This window comes from Nycticebus coucang, chromosome 4 (genome assembly GCF_027406575.1).
Source record: "Nycticebus coucang isolate mNycCou1 chromosome 4, mNycCou1.pri, whole genome shotgun sequence".
NCBI lineage: Eukaryota > Metazoa > Chordata > Mammalia > Primates > Lorisidae > Nycticebus > Nycticebus coucang.
The window spans coordinates 129518992-129538340 of NC_069783.1; the positions used below are offsets into that span (position 1 = coordinate 129518992).

At 55.5% G+C, this 19349-nt stretch overlaps 1 protein-coding gene across 5 annotated transcripts in view; it reads right to left on the minus strand.

Moving 5' to 3' along the window:
• The window catches only part of TANGO2 (transport and golgi organization 2 homolog), a 40437-nt gene that overhangs the window by 16330 nt on the left and 4758 nt on the right, over positions 1 to 19349 (minus strand). For 2 of the 5 annotated variants that reach the window (XM_053587807.1, XM_053587809.1), the window contains exons 2-4: positions 10578 to 10686; positions 8140 to 8235; positions 937 to 1025 (exon numbers count right to left, since the gene is read on the minus strand). In XM_053587807.1, the coding sequence (XP_053443782.1) occupies positions 937 to 1025; positions 8140 to 8235; positions 10578 to 10686 (294 nt within the window). Of the gene's footprint in view, positions 1 to 936; positions 1026 to 8139; positions 8236 to 10577; positions 10687 to 11601; positions 11667 to 19349 lie in introns of those variants that run through there. The other 3 variants (XM_053587810.1, XM_053587811.1, XM_053587808.1) reach the window with 2 other exon arrangements.

The following is a 19349-nucleotide window of genomic DNA, read 5'->3' on the forward strand; positions in this document are numbered from 1 at the left end:
CATCCCCTCCACAGTGCCGGGACCATCCAGCCCCGGTAGCGCTCTCCTCACACCACAGCTGGGCCACAGAGGAGTCCCTCTGTTCAGACACCATAGCTAAGCAGTCACACACCACAGGTGGGGACCTAGGAGATGGAGCATACCAGCATCCTAGGCTTATAAGGCCACGCACCTGGCCCGGGCAGGCACCCTGGGGCACCCCCGTTGGAAATGCCAGGCTGCCTTGGGCCTACCTGGCACCCAGCCCACAGGCAGAGGAACCGTGGCCCGGCCATCTGGCTCCACACACCTTCCAAGTAGACGCCTGCCTACCCAGTGCACAGGAACAGCTTCTTGTCCACCAGGACCTCACTGAGGCTGTGTCTAGGAGGGAAGAGGACACAGCTGCCCACTCCACGTCTGCCCTGCAGGAACTCCTCTCACAGCACAAGCCTGAGGCAGGATGCAGGCTTCAAGCTGGCTCCCCACCCACATGTGCCCTCCAGTGCCTCTGCTTCCCAAACTCAGGGCAGCTCACCCCAGGGCAAGGAGCTTGTGCAACAGCAGAAGCATGAATGCAGACACACATGTGCACCCTCACACACCACTGGGGTGTTGCACACAAAGTGACAGATTACAGACCTGTTCCCCACTCCACCCACGAATCCGACCACATGCCCATGGTAAAAGGATAGATCCGAATAAAGCCGGCCAGTCCTTCCGCGTGACGAGGACCCTACGTGTCCCCGCGTCTTTGGAAAGAGGTACTTGGGGAGCCCAGTGCTGGGGCTGACCTGGACCCCAAGGCCTGTCACTGTCTACTCACACGTACCACATGGCACTCAAAAGCAGTGGTGCTCACTATAGGGACCGCTGTGGGCTGCAGCAAGGGCCACCGCACCTACACGGAGCCACGGCCCGCCGCCTGCAGCCCACCAGACGTGAGGGAAGACTCACCACTGAGCACCTCGTTGCTGTTCCCCCAGAAGTCCGCTAACTTGGACGGTCTGCTGTAGAATTCGTCCCTGTTGGCTGCCAGGATGAGCCTGTGGGAGGAAGGCACCACTGTGGGTCTTCGAGGGAAACAGGAATGCCATGGTTTTTCCACTTTTGAACATATAAAATCGGTATCGGGGCAACACAGCTGAGTCCCACAAGGACAGGAAGCCTCTAGTCCCCATTGCACCTGCTTGGACGAAGGGCCCAGAGGCTCCAGAAATACTCCTGGAGGGCTTGTGGCCAGGACACAAGGACAGGCAGGAGCCCTGTGAGGACACACAGCCACACCATTCAGCAGCAGGAGGCGGGTCCCCAGGCTCTGTAGAATAGCCTTGGTCTCCAAGAGGATGACCAAGCATCTCCAGGAGCCCAAGCTGCAGTGTGGCAGCCGCCTTTCCTTCTGTCCATCTTTCCCCTTCCCTGAGCATGCACACAGCAAGCCTGTGGATGTCTGGACACATGAGCTCAAGGCACACGTTGAGTGCAGCATTGTGGGAGCCTCTGAGGCTGCCTTGTCCTGCGCTTTCTGGCAGGATTTTTTTGGTAGAGAGGTAGGAGGTAGGGGATAGTGAATGACTTTTCTGTTTTACTAGTTTTTTGCATTATGAATCAAACAAGTATTTCTTTTGCAATTAGGAAAGACATTGTCAATTTTTTTTTTTTTTGCTCAAGCTGATATCGAACTCCTGAGCTCAGGTGATCCTCCCATCTTGGCCTCCCAGACACTTATAAAATTTTTAAGAGCTATGGTTTTAGGGGAAGAAAACTGAGTTTCAAGTCCCAGCTTGGCAACTGAAAAGTAAGTATGGACAAAGTATTGACTGCAGGTAAAAGGGGCAGTCCCTACAGTGTCAGTCAGATCTGTGGGTCAAAGAAGTGAGGCTGGGGCGGCGCCTGTGGCTCAGTGAGTAGGGTGCCAGTCCCATATGCTGAGGGTGGCGGGTTCAAACCCAGCCCCGGCCAAACTGCAACCAAAAAATAGCCAGGCGTTGTGGCGGGCGCCTGTAGTCCCAGCTGCTCGGGAGGCTGAGGCAAGAGAATCGCGTAAGCCCAAGAGTTAAGAGGTTGCTGTGAGCCGTGTGACGCCACGGCACTCTACCCGAGGGTGGTACAGTGAGACTCTGTCTCTACAAAAAAAAAAAAAAAAAGAAGTGAGGCTGGAAGAACCTCTGAGCACCTCACGTGGAGGGTGAAGTACCTCCGGGGTCTGCACTGTACATGTACATGGAGAGTGCACAGCTCCCAGAAACAGGAGCTTGTGGGGCTCAGATGTCACGTTGTGAGCATGAAACCAAGCTGCTGTGTTGAGATCCTGACAAGTGTTTAAAAATAATTTTCGTATTGATTATTGTGTATTGAGTTCATGAAACACCACTAGCTTGTGGTGAAATGTGAAATTATAATAAAGAGCTGGAGCCACAGTGGCTCAAACTTGTAATCCCAGCACTCTGGGAGGCAGAGGCAGGTGGATTGCTTGAGGTCAGGAGTTTGAGACCAGCCTGAGCTAGAGTGAGACCCTGGTTCTAAAAATAACTGGGCATTGTGGCGGGCGCCTGCAGTCCCAGCTACTTGGGAGACTGAGGCAAAAAGATTGCTCAAGCCCAAGAGTTTGAGGTTGCTATAGCTCTGATGTCACAGCATTCTATCCAGGGTGACAGAGTTAGACTGTCTAAAAAAAAAAAAGGCTTGGCGTTCGTAGCTCAGAGGTTAGGGTGTTGGCTGCTAGCCACATACACCAAAGCTGGCAGGTTCGAACCCAGCCCGGGCCTGCTAAACAACAATGACAATCACAACAAATAGCCAGGTGTTGTGGCGGGCACCTGTAGTCCCAGCTACTTGAGAAGCTGAGGCAAGAGAATCACTTAAGCGCAGGAGTTTGAGGATGCTGTGAGATGTGATGCCACAGCACTCTACTGAGGGCGACATAGTGAGACTCTGTCTCAAAACAACAACAAAAAAAAAAACCTAAAAAATTATAATAAAGACATTCATAAGATCACAAGTGAGACTGTTGCCACACCCCTGCCCAGCCCTTGGAGGCCACCTATGTTCACCCTCACTTTGCAACTCCCCCCATAGCCCCAGCCTGCAGAGCCCCAGGGGCATTGCAGAGACTGTGTCTTGGCCTACGACCTCAGCATCTGCTGTGGAAGCCTCACCACCTTCAGGGCACCGCATCCAGCTGGCCCGATCACCAGCTATGGCCACACCATCCCATCTACACAGCTGGCTCCAGACCTACGCCAAGTCTCAGGGACATATAGTCCATGGTGGGCAGGGGGAGGTGGTCACTGTCCCTGATTCAAGCTTCAGCTGTGCACAGGACCATCCTCTGTACCTCCAACAGCCACGTCCTGACGTAAATCCTGGCCCAAGCATCCCATCACGTCTGCATCTTTGGGGCAGAGGTGCCCTACCCTGCAGCAGAACCTGCCTTCCCTGACCCTGGCTGTGTTCTGGCTGCACAGGCCAGTCTTGGTAGAAGCTGCCCTCAGCCGTGGCCTAACTAAGTAGTCAGTAGGAGGGACTGCTCAGGACACACCAGGGGCCAGGCTAAGAGCTCCTCTGCCCTGTGAGTAAGACTGAGCCCCAGGGGTCCTGTTCAACTGTTTTCTCGTAAATATTGCATACTGCTCTGCTGCCATGACCCAGAGCCCTATGGGTAATGGGGGCTGGGGGACTCAGAGTGCCTTGCCCACCAGCCACCAGCACAGGCTGAAAAGCAGGCTGGTGCTGTTGCTTTGGGTGCTGATTCTTATGTAATGCTACAGCAATGGAAAGATAAGGGAAAAAAAACTACTAAGAAAAGCTGAGCTGAGCCTTCTGTCCTAAGATGTTCAACTGCCTATTTTTAAACAAGGTGCAATTACAAGGGTTTGCCTAATAATTCATGAACACTAATTGCTTGGCTATTTTCATCCCCAGAGTTGCTGTTTAGCTGAACTGCTGGTGGTTTGCCGGGGATTACATGAAATGTATAATTCAGGCACAAACGGGCGTGATGAGCCCCACATGGAGCCCCAGATGAGAGGAGGAAGTAACTCCCCGGCCCACACTGATGGGACTGCAAGCCATTTGCCCATCTGCACCCAGTGCCCACAGTGCCCGGCATGTGCCCCAAGGCGAGGGTGCTATCCACCCCCATTGCTCAGGGAGGTGGGTGTGTGCACTGTCTGGGGGGTGAGTGTGCACCCCTCTGGGTGGGGCAGGTGTGTGCACTATCTAGGGGTGAGTGTGTGCACCCCTGGGGGTGGGTTGGGTGTGTGTACTGTCTGGGGGGTGGGTGTTCACCCTGGGGAGTGGGCTGGGTGTGTGCACCAACTGGGGTGTGTGTGCACCCCTAGGGTGTAGTGGGTGTGTGCACTATCTGGGGGTTTGTGCACCCCTGGGGTGGGGGGTGTGTGCACCATCTGGGGGGTGAGTATGTGTACCCCTGGGGGGAGGTGGGTGTGTACACCATCTGGGGGTAGGATGGGTGTGTGCACCATCTGGGGGGTGGGTGTTCACCCCTGGGGATGGGCTGGGTGTGTGCACCGTCTGGGGAGTGTGTGGACCCCTGGGGTGTAGTAGGTGTGTGCACTGTCTGGGGGGAGGGTGTGCACCCTTGGGGGTGGGGTGTGTGTGTGCATCATCTGGGGGTAGATTTGGCAGCAGGTACTCTGGTCTGTGTCACAATGATGAGCCACGCAGTGATGAGCCACGCAGTGATGACCCTGTGGAAGCTGTCTGGAGGGGCAACAGCTTGTCCAGAGACCACTCTATGCTGGCGCCAGCAAAGGGCATCAGCTCAGGAGGGTCAACAGACAGGCATGAAAGAGAGGGGGACTGTGTGACTACTGTGACTGTGGTCTTGCTGGGGTGTCTTGGTTTTCCATGATGGATATCAAATTACCAGAGTGGCCTAAAGCAATACCTCTGTTATCGTAGTCCCTGGGTCAATGGGATCCCCTGAGTAGGGTCTCCCGAGGCACAATCAAGGCGCTGGCCAGCGGCTCCGAGGAATGCCTGTGCCCCCAGCCTCATCCTGCCCTTCTTCCTGCCGTACAGTCTAGAGTCAAACAGAAGCAGCCAGCAGAAGTCCCCTGCACCCATCCCATGTGAGTGGGAAAACAGCTTACAAATCAGTTGCCCAGAGGCTGCACATCTTCCCTTTGGCTTGGGGCTAAAGGGAAGTGTTCAGGAGAAATGCTGGGGCCGTCTGGAAGGCCTCTGGCAATGCCCTGAGGACAGGTGCTGGTGGTGACACACAGGCTCTGTGTTAACCCTCTTCTCCACCCTGCAGCACTGACTGGCATCCTCTGAGCCAGCAGTGGAGCCTCCTCCCTGGACAGTGGGAGTGTGGGTGCCTGGCATGTCCCTGTGGGCAGCCTGCAAGAGGCAGTGCTGAGAGCCATGTGAGACTGACGGGGTCTCCCCAGAGGGTGCATTCCCAGGGTTGCTGTGACTCAGCACCACAGACCAGCAGCTCCAGCAACAGAGGTATGCTGTCTTATAGTTCTGGAGGCTGGAGTCCAAGATCCAGGTGTCAGCGGGGTTGGCTCCTTCCGCGGGTTTCTGTGTGCTATGCTGCTTGCCCCATGCATGCCTGTGTCCTGACCTCTTCTTACATAGACACCCCCTTACCAACGAAGGCCCACTCACATGAGTCATTTTACCGTAATCACCTCCTTAAAGGCCCTGTCTCTGAGCACAGCAAACAGCCTTAGACACTGGCAGTTAGGACTTTAACACATGAATGCAAGAGGGACACGGCTCAGTCAGTAACACCCTGTGACTATGGACGCCCTGGCGCTGGTTGTGCCTTTGAGGAGTGGACTTAAAGGGACTGTCCCCTCACTTCCCTGAGAGTTGGCTGTGATAGCCACAACATAAGCCCTGGGGACACAACCTGGCTTCAAATAGGCATTTTCAACTCAGGTTTCCCTTGCCTATTTTCCAGTTATCTTGCTGTTACTGAGAAGTAGGAGGGAATGGTAAAGGATGATCCCTGGGGTCTGGGGTTCCAGGAGGGCCTGAGGCCAGGGTGACTGGTGGGGGTGTGACGCCTGGAGCTTGATTCTGCTGGCCAGGATTAGGTGATGGTAGAGTAGGTGGGCTGCCCAGGACCAGCTCCCAGGCCCAAGAGGGAACAGCATAGGAAAACCACACAACCAGAATTGAGCCTTCAGACATCCCCAGGGCCAGCCTTGGCCTGGTGCCCACTGAGGAACGAGGACGCTAGTGGCTTTGCCATGTGTTTCTTCTTCCCAGCTTTACTTTACACACGGGCGGTCGGAGTAACTTCAAGGAATAGAATGGCAAGTGGGGACACGGCTGAATCTGGGAGTAAAGAGTGCAGCCAGCAATAGCCTCATACTCCATCCGGCAGCGTCTCTCCGTTTAAGAGCTTCTGTGCTTGTCAGGTGCAAACACAGTTATTTGCTGGCACCTGGGAGTTCAAATGAGCAAGGAGGATGCCCAGGAAAGCTGAGGCACCAGTTACTGGAGTCAGTAACCATCGCACCACATCTCAGCTCCAGATTCTCCTAGCACAGGCGGCTCTGTGCTAATGCGGCTGAACTTCCTGGCTGGTCCCAAGCTAAGTCTTGCCAGCAGAGGTGCTGCAGAGACACTGCAGGAGGATGGGTTTCTGTTCCTGCTGCCCAGGCGCTCAGGTGGCGGCTGCAGTGCTCAGCGGTGGGCAGTAGCCGGCCAATGCCTCCAGTCCCCTGCCAGAGCCAACAGCTCTTTCTGTGTGCTGCGTTTTCCCTCAGGGTGCTGTCTGAGGGCTTGATGCTGACTCACTCGGCTCCCACTACTAGGGCTGCTCAGGGTCACCTCCTGGGTGCTGACTGGGCCCTGCACCCACCCTTCTGCAGGACGGGAAATGCTCCACACTCTCATTATTCCTGTTCCTGAAATGACTTACTTCTGCCTCAAAGGCAGAGAGCATGGCATTACACACACAGTTTCTCACGGTGACTTAAATCTGAGAACCTCACTGAAATGGTTCAAATCATTTGTGGTGCATATTTTATTTTATTTTATTTATTTATTTAGAGACAGAGTCTCACTTTGTAGTCCCCGGTAGAGTGCTGTGACATCACAGCTCACAGCAACCTCAAACTCTTGAGTTTAAGTGATTCTCTTGTCTCACCCTCCCAAGTAGCTGGGACTACAGGCACCCACCACAACACCCAGCTATTTTTTTTTTTTTTAGCAGGGGCTGGGTTTGAACCCACCACCTCCGGCATATGGGACCGGTGCCCTACTCCTTGAGCCACAGGCACCGCCCCACCCAGCTATTTTTTTAAGAGACAACATCTTACTCTGGCTCAGGCTGCTAGTCTTGAACCTATGAGCTCAGGCAATCCACCTGCCTCTGCCTCTCAAGTTTAGGATTACAGGTGTAAGCCACCGTGCCTGGCCTATATGGTACACATTTTAAAATAATGAAAACTTCCCAGACAATTGCAAGAGAGAGTGGTCCCAGAATGGTCTCACAGAGTGTTGGTCTGTGACATGGGTCACATCTTTGCCTCTGTGTGGACAAATGTCAGGGTGCCCCTGGAGAAAGGGACAGCCATCCAGAGCCCAGGTTTGGGGGACCAGATCTGGCCCACCCTCCCTACCTCAGTTTCTCATCTCTTTTTTTTTTTTTTTAATAGAATCTCAAGAATGCTACACCTCACAGCAACCTCAAACTCTCAGGTTCAACAATCCTCCTGCCTCAGCCTCCTAAGAAGCTGGGACTACAGGTGCCTGCCACCACCTTCAGCCAAACTTTCTTGTTTGTTTGTTTTTTGAGTGTTGCCCGCCTCTTCCAGCTGATCCCCACAGACCCTTGGATGCTGCTGACATCACCCAGACTTCCTGCTAGCACCTTGGACCAGCCAGCCCAGCCAGGCCCTCACCCTCTGACACCACAGCCCTGGTTCTGCTGCCCCAGCGCCCACAGGCCCACAGAACTGCACCCCTGACATACAATCCCCTTCCTGAGACTGTACATCTGTGTGCGCCAGCTCCGAGTCCCTACCACTGAGAGGCACTCTGCTGGCACCCCAAGGTGAAGGCAAGGCCCAGCACGGCCCCTGCCCTGCTGTGCCCTGGCCTGCCTCCCACACACAGCACCCAGCAGCGTGAGGATTGCCTGGCATGGCAGACACAGAGCGAGGGGGTTACCTGTATGCATTTTTGGAAACAGGGCGAGGATCAAACTTAAAGAAGATGATGCACATGGCGGCCACAGGGTGGCTTCTCTCACACGGGCCACGAGGTCTGCGGGGAGAGAAAAGACAGAGTTAACAGCACACGGTAGGGCGGCCTCTCTGACCCTGCAACAGCCCCGAACAGAAGCACTTCTGGGGCGCCCACATGTAGACACCAAATAGCTGGCCACTGCAACTCGAGCATTCCCCAAACCTGCACGCTCATCTGCACCTCTGTGCCCACAAGGCTCACTGGTCCTGGACAGATTTACCTCCTCAAACTGTGACAGTGGGCAAGGGACACTGGATAGTTCCTGAGATGACAGGACATGGCCAGCCATCCCAGGCTGACATGAAGGATACAGGGACCCTCAAACCAAGCACCGGTTTATAGGCTTCCACACCGGTGGTGCCTGGGGCAGCCAGAGGCAACAAACCAAAATGCTCTCTGGAGGAAGATGTCTTCAACCTAGACCTCCCAGAAGTCTCACCAGCCATTTTTCAAAGACTCAAACCAGCAGGGAAGAGCCAGAGAGTGAAACAAATACCACAGAAAGAACCGGCAGAAAGGGACCCGCACACATTATCAGAAACCAACCGTGTGTTGTTTGCAGAACGAAAAAACAGCTTGAAAATATGGGCAGGGAAAAGGAAGGAATAGAGTAAACCAGGTTTATGAAGCACCAAAAACAACATTTGGAAAGTTCTTTTGGAAATGGAAGCTACAGTGATGGCTGCAGACTGAAGCTCAGCAGTGAGCTTAAGGGCAGAGCAGCGTGGCTGATGAGGTTGGTGTGCCGTGTGAGGACGCTGGGCTTGGGGCAGGCCCTGGGTATCCACCTGCCGGGTGCTGAGGATGGAGGTCCCAGCACCCACAAAGAGACCAAAAGGCCCAGCCCTTGGTCCTGGGAGGAGGCCAGTTTCTCATGTGTGTGAGAAGCCCGGTGTGGACCCTGCTGGAATCCACTGGCCCCAAGACCTGGGGCTGCCTGAGGCCACCATGATCAGGGCCTTTGAAGTGACCAAACATCCTGCCACTTGTCCTCTTCTTCAGAGGGCTGTCTGCCCCACCAGGACCATGCTGCTCTGCAGTGTCATGAGGCCATCGCTTAGCTGCAACTGACCTTGGCCTCTCTGGGCTGCCCACCAGTTGCTGGTGAGGCCACTGACACAGGCCAGAGAGGCTCCCCAAGTCAGCCGTGGGACCCACTGTCCGGGCTGGTGGGGGTGGGCAGGAGACCAGCCTTGCAGGCAGCAGTGGCAGGGAGTGCTCCATGTCCAAGGAAGCCATGGACAGGCATCCAGGCAGCCTGGCGCTGGCGGTGTAGGCACAGAGCCCAGGGCTGCAGCCTCGACGAAGACGTGGTCATTGGGAGGGAAGGACCAGAGGAAAGCCAGCCCCTGGGGAGGGGACCATCAGGAACTGCCTTTCTCTCCAATCCCTCACCTCCCGCTCAGCCAGGTCCGCTGCCCACTGGCCCCCAGCTCTGACCAGCAGGCCATCTCCTCCCCTTGCTGCTGCACTGCTCCCACCATGGCCTGTTCTTCACCTAGGTCCCCATATGTTCCCTCAGTAAATCTATAGGGCCCAGCAGAGCCAACGCGCCCCACCTCCCAGGCCCCCAATGGAGCTGACACCCCCCTCAGGACGTCCTCCCCATGTCCTGTTGACATCCTGCCCACAGGCCACTATCTTACTCCTGCTGACTTACCAGGCTCTGAGACTAAGCCTTGGACACAGCTCTATCCTCTGGCCACCACACTGTGGGCCGGGCATGGGGCAGGCAGGGGTGTAAGTAGCAGGAACCACCCCAGCAGGCAAACATAGCAGTCCTGTTCACACTGCCCTGCACCGGCCTGCTTGGCCAGTCAGGGCCACCTCCCACAGCTCCCATGGGTGACAGAGCGGGGAGGGAGGCTGGGCTCAACCTTATGGGTCATCCCTGAGAGCCACCAGGAGCTTGTCCTCAAAAACACTGAGCTAGAAAGGGTGTGAAAGAGGACAGTGTTATACCCTGCTCCCCTGGGAACACCCTAGCCCTGCCTGATTCCCACCCCACACTGGGCTCGTACACAGGCCAAATCCTGACTGGGTATCCACATGTCCTCAGCAACTCAAGAAGGCCACAGAATGTTCAAAGCCACATAGGGGCTTGGGGCTGCTCCCGAGGCCTGGGGGGCCAGAGCTGACCAGAGAGAAAGAAGTTGGAGGAAAAGGCAGGCAGGAGGACGGGGGACCAGCCACAGCCCTGCCCACGGGCCCTGGGGCCACAGCTTTGTGGTACCTAAGCATCTATAGCAGGCTGAGCCCCACCTCCGCGTTGTCCTGCCCTGGGCACTGCCGACCCAGCACACCCGAGCAGGCCTGCCAACCACAGGCAGGTGGGACACACTCAATTCCCATCCTTGTACCTGGCTTCACAGCAGCTGGGGAACGAGGTCACAGGGAGGTGGAGAGGGCTCCCAACCAAATGGGGCAGGCCGTGCAGAACCCAGCTCCCTGGGCAGGTCAGACCCTGACCTGAAAAAGGAGGAGACGGGTGTCCTCACTGAGAGTCCCAGGTCACACAGGAGGGCTGTGGGAAGGTGGGCCTAGGGGGCCCCTGCTCCCCTGCTGGAGTGAGCAGCAGTGAGCCAGCCACCAGAGCAGGCACATGGGGGCTGCTGGGGCCATGTAGGCCTCCTGGCCCCACACCCACTCCCTGGAGGCCTGCCAGAGGATGTGAGCCCCCAGCACCTGCATCACCCCGGCAGAGTCGTTCTGTCCAATCACGTCGTGGAAACATTTGGAAGCCAACATGCCTCCACAGCGGCCCACTGACCTCCCCAGGCTATAAGATGCCCCTAGTTAGGCTGGTGGGTGACAGGGCAGCTAGCTTCCTCCTGGCCATGATGGTCACTGTTCCCGCGTGTGGTCCCACTGGGGTAACTGCCTTAAAGGAACAGGCCTGACACAGGGGTAGGGCCAGGCCTCACCAGGCCTCCAGGCATGGAAGGGCAGAGTGTGGCCCACACCAGGGAGGGGCAGCCGCGGGGGCAGTGGTCAGGAGCCACACATGGGGGCTGAGAGCAAAGCCTTTGAAGTGACCAAACATCCTGCCACTTGTCCAAGCCCTGGCGCTGGGTGTGGTGCAGTAGCAAGTTTCCCAAGCTAGGATGGGGAGGGCCCTTCCCACCCCTTCAGGGGAAGCACATCCCTGCACGCTCACCGTGGCCCCAGGGGGGTCCTAGCTGGCTCAGTGGGGGCTCAGCAGGGGCTCATGCCCCACACCACACATCACGGAGCCTCCTCACTGCAGCCTCCGTGTGCTCGACTCACATGGATTCCACTTTGCTACACACGATGACCAAGCAATCTTTGTTACAACCAAAGATGCCATGTGAAAAGCTGATCCCCCATGAACCTTGCTGAGTTATAGCTCTTTTTAAAAGCTACCTGTAGGGCAGCACCTGTGGCTCAGTGAGTAGGGCGCCGTCCCCATATGCTGAGGGTGGCGGGTTCAAACCCAGCCCCGGGCAAACTGCAACAACAACAACAACAACAACAACAAAAAAGTGTGAATCAGTCACTACTGGAACTGCACAAACTGGCCACTGACAAAAATGACCCCCACTTGTGTGACTTCATTGAGACACATTACCTGAATGAACAGGTGAAATCCATTAAAGAACTGGGTGACCACGTAACCAACCTGCGCAAGATGGGAGCCCCTGAATCTGGCATGGCAGAGTATCTCTTTGACAAGCACAGCCTGGGAGACAGTGATAATGAGAACTAAGCCTTAAGCTAACTTCCCCATAGTCACGGGGTGACTTCTGTGATCACCAAGGCAGTGCATGCACGTCAGGGTTTCCTTTACCTTTTCTATAAGTTGTACCAAAACATCCACTTAAGTTCTTTCATTTGTACCATTCCTTCAAATAAAGAAATTTGGTACCCCACCAAAAAAATAAATAAATAAAAGCTACCTGTAAACAAGCACAGCCCTGCATGCAGTCCTGCCGAGGATGCACTCTCGCTGAAAGCACCAGTGTGAGCCGGGACCACACAGACAGCACTCCCACACCTCACACCCACCTGTCTGCTCACTGGTCCCCGGGCTGGGGGCCCCTGTGGTGTCCTGACCTACCCAGCAACAGTCTGCTGGGTGGTCTCCACCAACCCAAGTGTGCACTCCTGCCAAGTCCTCTCACCTGCAGCCTTCAAAGGTGACTGTGCAGTGCAGGGCTGGCTCAGCACCCCGCACATGCCAAGGAGAGCTGTGGCACCTGGGAAGTCAGCTTTAAGCCTGTGGAATGTCCTGCTTGGTGAGAGCATCCTTGTTCACCAGGGGCCTTTGATACTAGATTGTGTAGGGTAACAGTGTGACTTATGGGGCAGGGTCTTAAGCCACGGGGTAATGGCTCACTCTCTGGAAGGTCCAGAGACCAAGCTGGCCAGGTCTACAGACAAATCTGGACACAAGGTTTGGGGGAGGACCCACGGCTGGCAGCACGCCATGCTTATTGTCACACACTGCTGCAGAGAGTCAGGTACTGTCCACACAACTCCACAAGCCTGTGCCTGGTCTCTCCTGGACTCCGCCCTTTGCACCTCTTACCGTTGCTGATTTCAACCCGTATCCTTTCCTTGTAATAAACTGTATCCATGAATATGATGGCGTTTCTGAGTTGTGTGAGTCCTCATAGGCAATCACTCCCCTGTGGGTGATCTTAGACTCTGGACAATACCATCACAGCAGCTCAGAGAGGCAAGCACACAAGGCTGAGGCTACACAGTAGCACCTCCCCCACTTCTTGACGCTGCCCTCTCCATTCCTGAGCCACTGACATCCCCACACGTCCCACTCCATGCAGGGCGCAGCCAGCCTGGCCTGCAGCACCTGCCTCTCCACCCAGTGAGACATCACCCTGGGGGCCTCCGCAGGGCCGGAAGGACACCAGCTGCAGGGAACTGATGCTGCCTGAGGGGGCTGGGCCCAAGGCTGGCCATGCTGCCCAGATCCAGCAGGGCCTCTGGGGCGTGGCTCTGTGAGGAAAGAGGGCACCCAGGGCCCCACCATAGGGAACTGGGCAGGAAGTCTTTCTGTGATGGGTGTGATGGGGTGTTATAAGTGACATCCTTCCTTTCTTTCTTTTTTTTTTTTGAGACAGTCTTACTCTGTTGCCCTGGGTAGAGTGCCTTGATGTCACAGCTTATAACACCCTCAAACTCTTGGGCTAAGTCCTGACTTAGTCTCCCAAGTAGCTAGGACTATGGGTGCCCACCACAGTGCCAACTATTTGTAGAGACAGGGTCTTGCTCTTGCTCAGGCTGGTCTTGAACTCTTGAGCTCAGGCAATCCATCCACCTCAGCCTCCCAGAGTGCCTTTTTTTTTTCTTTTTATAAAAGCAATTGCTAACATGGGAACCCGTCCTTCACAAGAGCCCTGGCACATACTGTGAAGGGGACACACAGCTGTGTGGGGCGCTTGCACTCAGATCTCTCCTTGCACTCAGCCTACCTACCCCACCACCTCATGGTGCACTCAGATGTGCGACAGACTTGTGGACACACGTGTCATATGGTTCTATCATACCCAAGACAAACAGAGCTCCTAATGACCCATTCTTGGCATGGATTATCCTTAGCACAAGGCACTGTCTGGGAAATAATGAAAGCTTTCCAGGTACTCCCAGACCATCTGCCGATAACGCTTCTAAGAACTCTCCCAGTGTGCACCGTCCTCTCTGCCCACAACCTCCTGTTGAAACCCCCTCTCCAAACTGAGGCCTCCTTCCTCTTCCCTGACTTCTCTGAAGAACCAAAAGGGCCTTTCACTCTGAAGGGCCAAGTGGAAACAGCTAAACTCATCTTTAGGAAAGTAAGACACACCTGTTAAGCCCTAAATCTCACTCCTGGCATCTAAAAAGAGGTTAACAAGAAAATGATACATTCAGGTGGACAGGACTGGCCACAGAGCAATGACAGCAGCAGTGACCAGAAGAGGATCACATGGGGACAAGGCCTGGCACCACTGGATGGTCTGGGGCCCACTGACCAGCAGGGACCTGCTTCCCTGGCACTCATCACAGAGGCAAGTGAGTGAGAAGGGGGTGGCTGGAGACCTCGTGGAGGTCACTGGGAGAGGAGGCAGGAAGGGCTCAAGGGCCACACCAAATAGGGTCTCAGACAACAGAGGGTAGCGTGGGGGTACAGGGAAGTCTCAGAAGTGGAGGACGCGCAGGGACCTAGAGGGGCATCACACATTGACCCTGAATGCCAGCTGCTCACACCTCAAGGACCAGCACTGCCACCTACAGCATCAGCACCAGGAAATACCTGTCCCTGCCCTGCCCCCCAAATCCCCACTCCTCATTCCATCAGTCACTCTGTCCCCTGGACTGAGGCTCCGAGTCACCTGCTGCCACGACCAGCAGCTCCTGGGGCTGGCAGAGCCTATGGCTGCTGCTCCTGTCACCAGCTCATCCAGGAGGTCAGGGGCATTTGCAGCAATGCCCACCAGGCAAAAACCTGTCCAGTGGGCTGTGTGTGCCACCAGGGCTTCCCAGCAGGCTCACAAGCACATGCAAGCACACACACTCACACACATATATTCACACGTGCACGTACACATACACACACACACACACACACACACACACACACACACACACACACACGAGGGCTATATATAAGCTGTGGGGTTAACGCATTCAGGGTCCTGATGCCCCAACTGCTCAGACTGGTTGGGCAGGTCTGTCCTTTCTGGGGTGAGGTCCCCACCAGCTCACCATGACCAAGCCTTCCCTCCATTCCATTCCTTTATTTTGGCTGGCATTTTAGTCCTACCAAGTGTCTGCCCTGAGCACATGTTCTGCACACAGGCCGAGGGCTTTCCTATGACAGCTCCAGGAGGCTGGATCTCTCCACGTGAAGGTGATACTTTCAGAGCAGCAAGCCCAGCCAACTGACCCTTAATGTCCAGCACTGGACTTGATGCCACTCACCCACGTCAGGCCAGGGCATGTGGCACAGGAGACGCTCACACCGCAGCCTCGGTAGCAAGCCCCATTGGCTGAGTGCTAGCCACCTGGATGTCCTTGCCCGCCACTCCCCAGTTAAGGCGCTGACTCTGGCCGGCATGATGTGGGCACCTCCTACCTGCCCCAGGAGCTGCAGCTGTCTCCTTCCTACCCACCCAGGCTTTCAGCTGCCTGGCAGAGACAGTCCCATTTTACATGGAATTGCCCCGTCTTTACTGTACAAACTTCTCACCCCTTGTCTCGCTAAGGAAGGCCATCTCTGGCCCAAAGTGAGAATACTTTTCCTTGACTTTTCTGTGTGGCTGTATGCTGGTGCAGCTCTGGGGTCTGCCCACTGTCTGCCTGTGTGGCAGGTGTGAGGTGGGGACCACTCATGTTTCGCAAATGCCCAACCAACCATCCCCAAGTGGCCCATAACTGTGCGGTCTGCCTGACCTCACCCACACCTGGACTCCTGCTCACTTGGGCGCCTCAGGGCCCTGCACGAGTCACCAAGGCCTCTGCTATGGCTATCACCTCAGTTTCAATGTCTACTCTGGGGCAGGTTTCTGTCTTGGCTATTCATGGGATCTTCTAAGCCCGGACTAGGTCTGTACAGCTGACCAAGTCCACGAAGTAACACAGCAAGAAAGTCTGCTGCCTATAACTGAAAGCTGGACGGTGGTGTCCAAATGAGGCAATGAATGGGAACAAGCTCTAGCTCCCAGGGGGGCAGCATAAGCCAGAGGTAAGAGATGGGAGACACAGGGGGGGCCACCTGGTCTAGGGGAAAAGCTGTGGTGGTTCCAGGCCTGATATGGACGGCATTTGCATGGCTGAGCTACTCTGTACCACCCACAGAGCTAGGTGCTGAAAATGTGTGCTCTCTCAGCAGGCATGTTTCACTGCAGGGCAAAGAGTGACTGTCCACCCCAAAAGCTGCCATCAGAAGATAATGAACAGGCTCTGGCCTCTTCCCCTGCTGGATCTATGATGTTCCCATTTGGGGGCATGGGGGAAAGCCAGGAAGAGCCCAAGAGAACTGTCTGTTGACAGGGGACTGGACAAAATTGGACCATCCCCAGCGCAAGACACCTGCATATGCAATGGGGCACGCAGCAGGGCTGTCTTACGGGCTGCATGACAATGCTCCCCCCTGCCCCACCAAGAAGAGCAGTATCCTCCCTGGTGACCCCCGGGGCCTCACTCTTGATGGAAGCACTTCCCTTTGTCAACTGAAAAGGCAAATAGGGTGTCTGGGCAGAAGGGAGATACGCCAAATCAGAATACGGTGATGACAGATGCAGGACGCACACACAGGGAATGGACAGGTGCTTTCCCCTGGACACAGGCTGAGAGGGTCTGGACACTTGGGAGGGTGGGGCTACCAGCCTCAGTTGGGTCAGTCTCCTACCAGGGCTGCGCACTGGAAGGGTAACTAGGCCTTACAGTCTGCTGCCTCATTTAACAACACCAGCACTTTACGCGTTTGGGGAATACGTGGTGTTATGTGTGTGTTGGTTTTTTTTTTTTAAGAGACAGGATCTCTGTCTGTCACCCAGGCTGGAGTGCAGGGGTGCGATCATAGCTCCCTGCAGCCTCAAACTCCTGGGCTCATGTGATTCTCCTACCTCGGCCTCCCTGGTAGCTGTGACTGTAAGTGCACGCCAGCACAGCTGGCTAATTTTTAAAATTTTGGTCGAGTCTTGCCACGTTGCCCTGGCTGATCACAAACTCCTGATCTCACGTAATCCTCTTGCTTCAGAGGCTTCCCAAAGTAGGTGTGAAGGAGCTACCACACCCAGCCTGAGGAATATATTTTCTTAAGGCTGGCCAGCCTGTCCATCTGGTCTGCAGAGGCTGTGCAGAGGACAAGTTCCCCAGGGCTTCTGGCAAGCCCCTCAATGACCACAAGGGCTGGCCTGAGCAGCCGGGTGCCTAACCCCCACCCCCTATAGTCCCACCCACATGCTGTCCTCGGGCTGTGGCAACCCCAGGGGCGCATTCGGAAAGCTGGAGCTGCTCTTTTGGAAGGACAGAACAGACACAGACATGTGACACAAGCTCCCAGCAGCTGCCAGCAGAGGCGGTAAACACACCTGGGAACACACAGTCACTGCTCCCAGAGCCTTGGCCCAGACGCTGGGAATACCCCAACCCCTCCCACCCACCACGGCCAGTCCCCCCCAGGGAGAGCTCAGCAATCCCTGCTTTCTCATTTGGGCTATTAAATAGCATATTACCACCACAAATCTGCTGCAGTGATGCTCTGCTCAGGTCTCCACAGTGCTTTTGGGGCATTAACTAACCCTCACACCAGAATATCTATCATTTTCTTCACAGTTCAAAGGGACAGCACAGACAAGGGGCACCATGAGGGAGAGAGGAGGCTCTGGACGCAGGGCAGCCCCTGCACCTCATACCCTCCTTGCTGGAACACGTAGCTTCCCCACAAGCCAAGAGCAGGCCCAGCCTCCCGGCGGCCCCTTCAGCCTGCATGGTTACTAAAAATTAAAAAGGGGCCATTCCTCCCAACTCCTCCCAAAGAGGGTGAAAACACACACTTAAAGTCAGCATGGTGATAGAAGCCTTGATGTATACACCTGCAAATGTCTGCAGAAGCACCAGGGCAGCCACTGCTGGGAGATGAAGATTGCCCTTTTTCATTTTTAAGTGAGCATATATTTCTTTTGCGATCTAAGAAAGAAGTTGAGGGAGGGAAGGGAGTAACATCTGCACTGATAACCCCAAATCTCAGTCTTTCTGGGGGACCTTGTTTTTATACAGCGCATCTTCAAACCCTGTGGTCAGGACCAAAGGTGCCAGACTCTGCTGTCACGCGCTGAGGGACACATCACCAAAAAACGGGCCTTGGTTCGCACATGTTGGGAGTTCAATGGAAAGCAAAGCCCCACTTCTAGAAGTCCTCCTAATCCTCCCTGTCCTGGGCTGTTTCTCTCCAGACCCCCTCTGGGGTCCCCAAGAGGCCCCTCATCTTTCCATCAATGTTCTCAGAAGCATCACCTCGATGGCTGCAGAGCTCACCACCTGGGGTAGAAGCTGGGCACGAAGTGAGTTCCTACAACTGCTCATGGTCAAGCCATTGTAGTATGATTGGAATGACAGCCCACAGTGAAGCACAAGGGCTGGACAGCTAAGCAGAGCTGCTGGCCAGGAACCTTCCTTCAGGGAAGGGCTGTCGTCACTACATTTGTAGTAGGTGGGAGCTTGGTCTGAGGGACCTGCAGTCTGAGAACATACAAGTAGGTTGGGGATTCATGCTGTAAGAGCTTGAGGGGTGGGAACACCATGGCACTCCACACTGCCCTGCCAGACTCTGAGATACTGAGGGGAGCAGCAGAGGCTACGCTGTGTCCACCTGACAACATGGTCACCCTCTCCAGCTGCCTCCAACCCACCTGACAGGTCACCTGATGCAGGAAGCTCCTGGGAGAGGAGCCCAGGAAGAGCAGACACTCTGGGAGCTGGCTCTGAACGACCTTGGGAACCCTATCTGCCCACTAAAGCCTCACTTTTTTGTGTGTGAACAGGGTTGGGCCAATAAATGCTTGCCCCAAAAGGTTGCCTTAAGGACTAATGAGCTTCCCAAAGAGCTACCCAGCTACCCCTCACAGATGTCATCACATCTGCCTCATAGAGGGAGCCCAGAATGGCAGCAAACAGTGGTCAGGAAGTCCAGACACACACACCAGCCCTGGCTAGTGCTGGGCATGTGACATTCCTGCAGAGAAAGGGGGCCTGAGAGCCAGGGACTTGTCCAAGGGCAGAAGGTTCGCTCTAAGCTGTGGCCCAGCAGGAATCCAATGAGCACAGGAGAGACGCTGAGGGCAGGGAAGGAATCCTCCGTGTCCCAAGAGGAACAGGAGAAAAGCTCAGGCTGCGGCACAGCCCAGCACTGGGGCCAGGCCTAGCCCCCATCCCTGACATTCCGGTGGTGATGTGACTACCCAGAAGGCCGCATACAGACACGGGGATGACCCAGCACCAGCTGTCTACTCCGATCCACACCAGCTGTCACGGCACTGCCCCAAGGAAAACCGCAGCAAGGGGGCAGCGTGACTGGACTCCAGAACTGCCCCAGGGCTGTCCAAAGCCGCAGCCCATCCATCTTTCAATGACCACGCAACTCCCAGCCCGGCCAGTCTCGGCCTCCACCG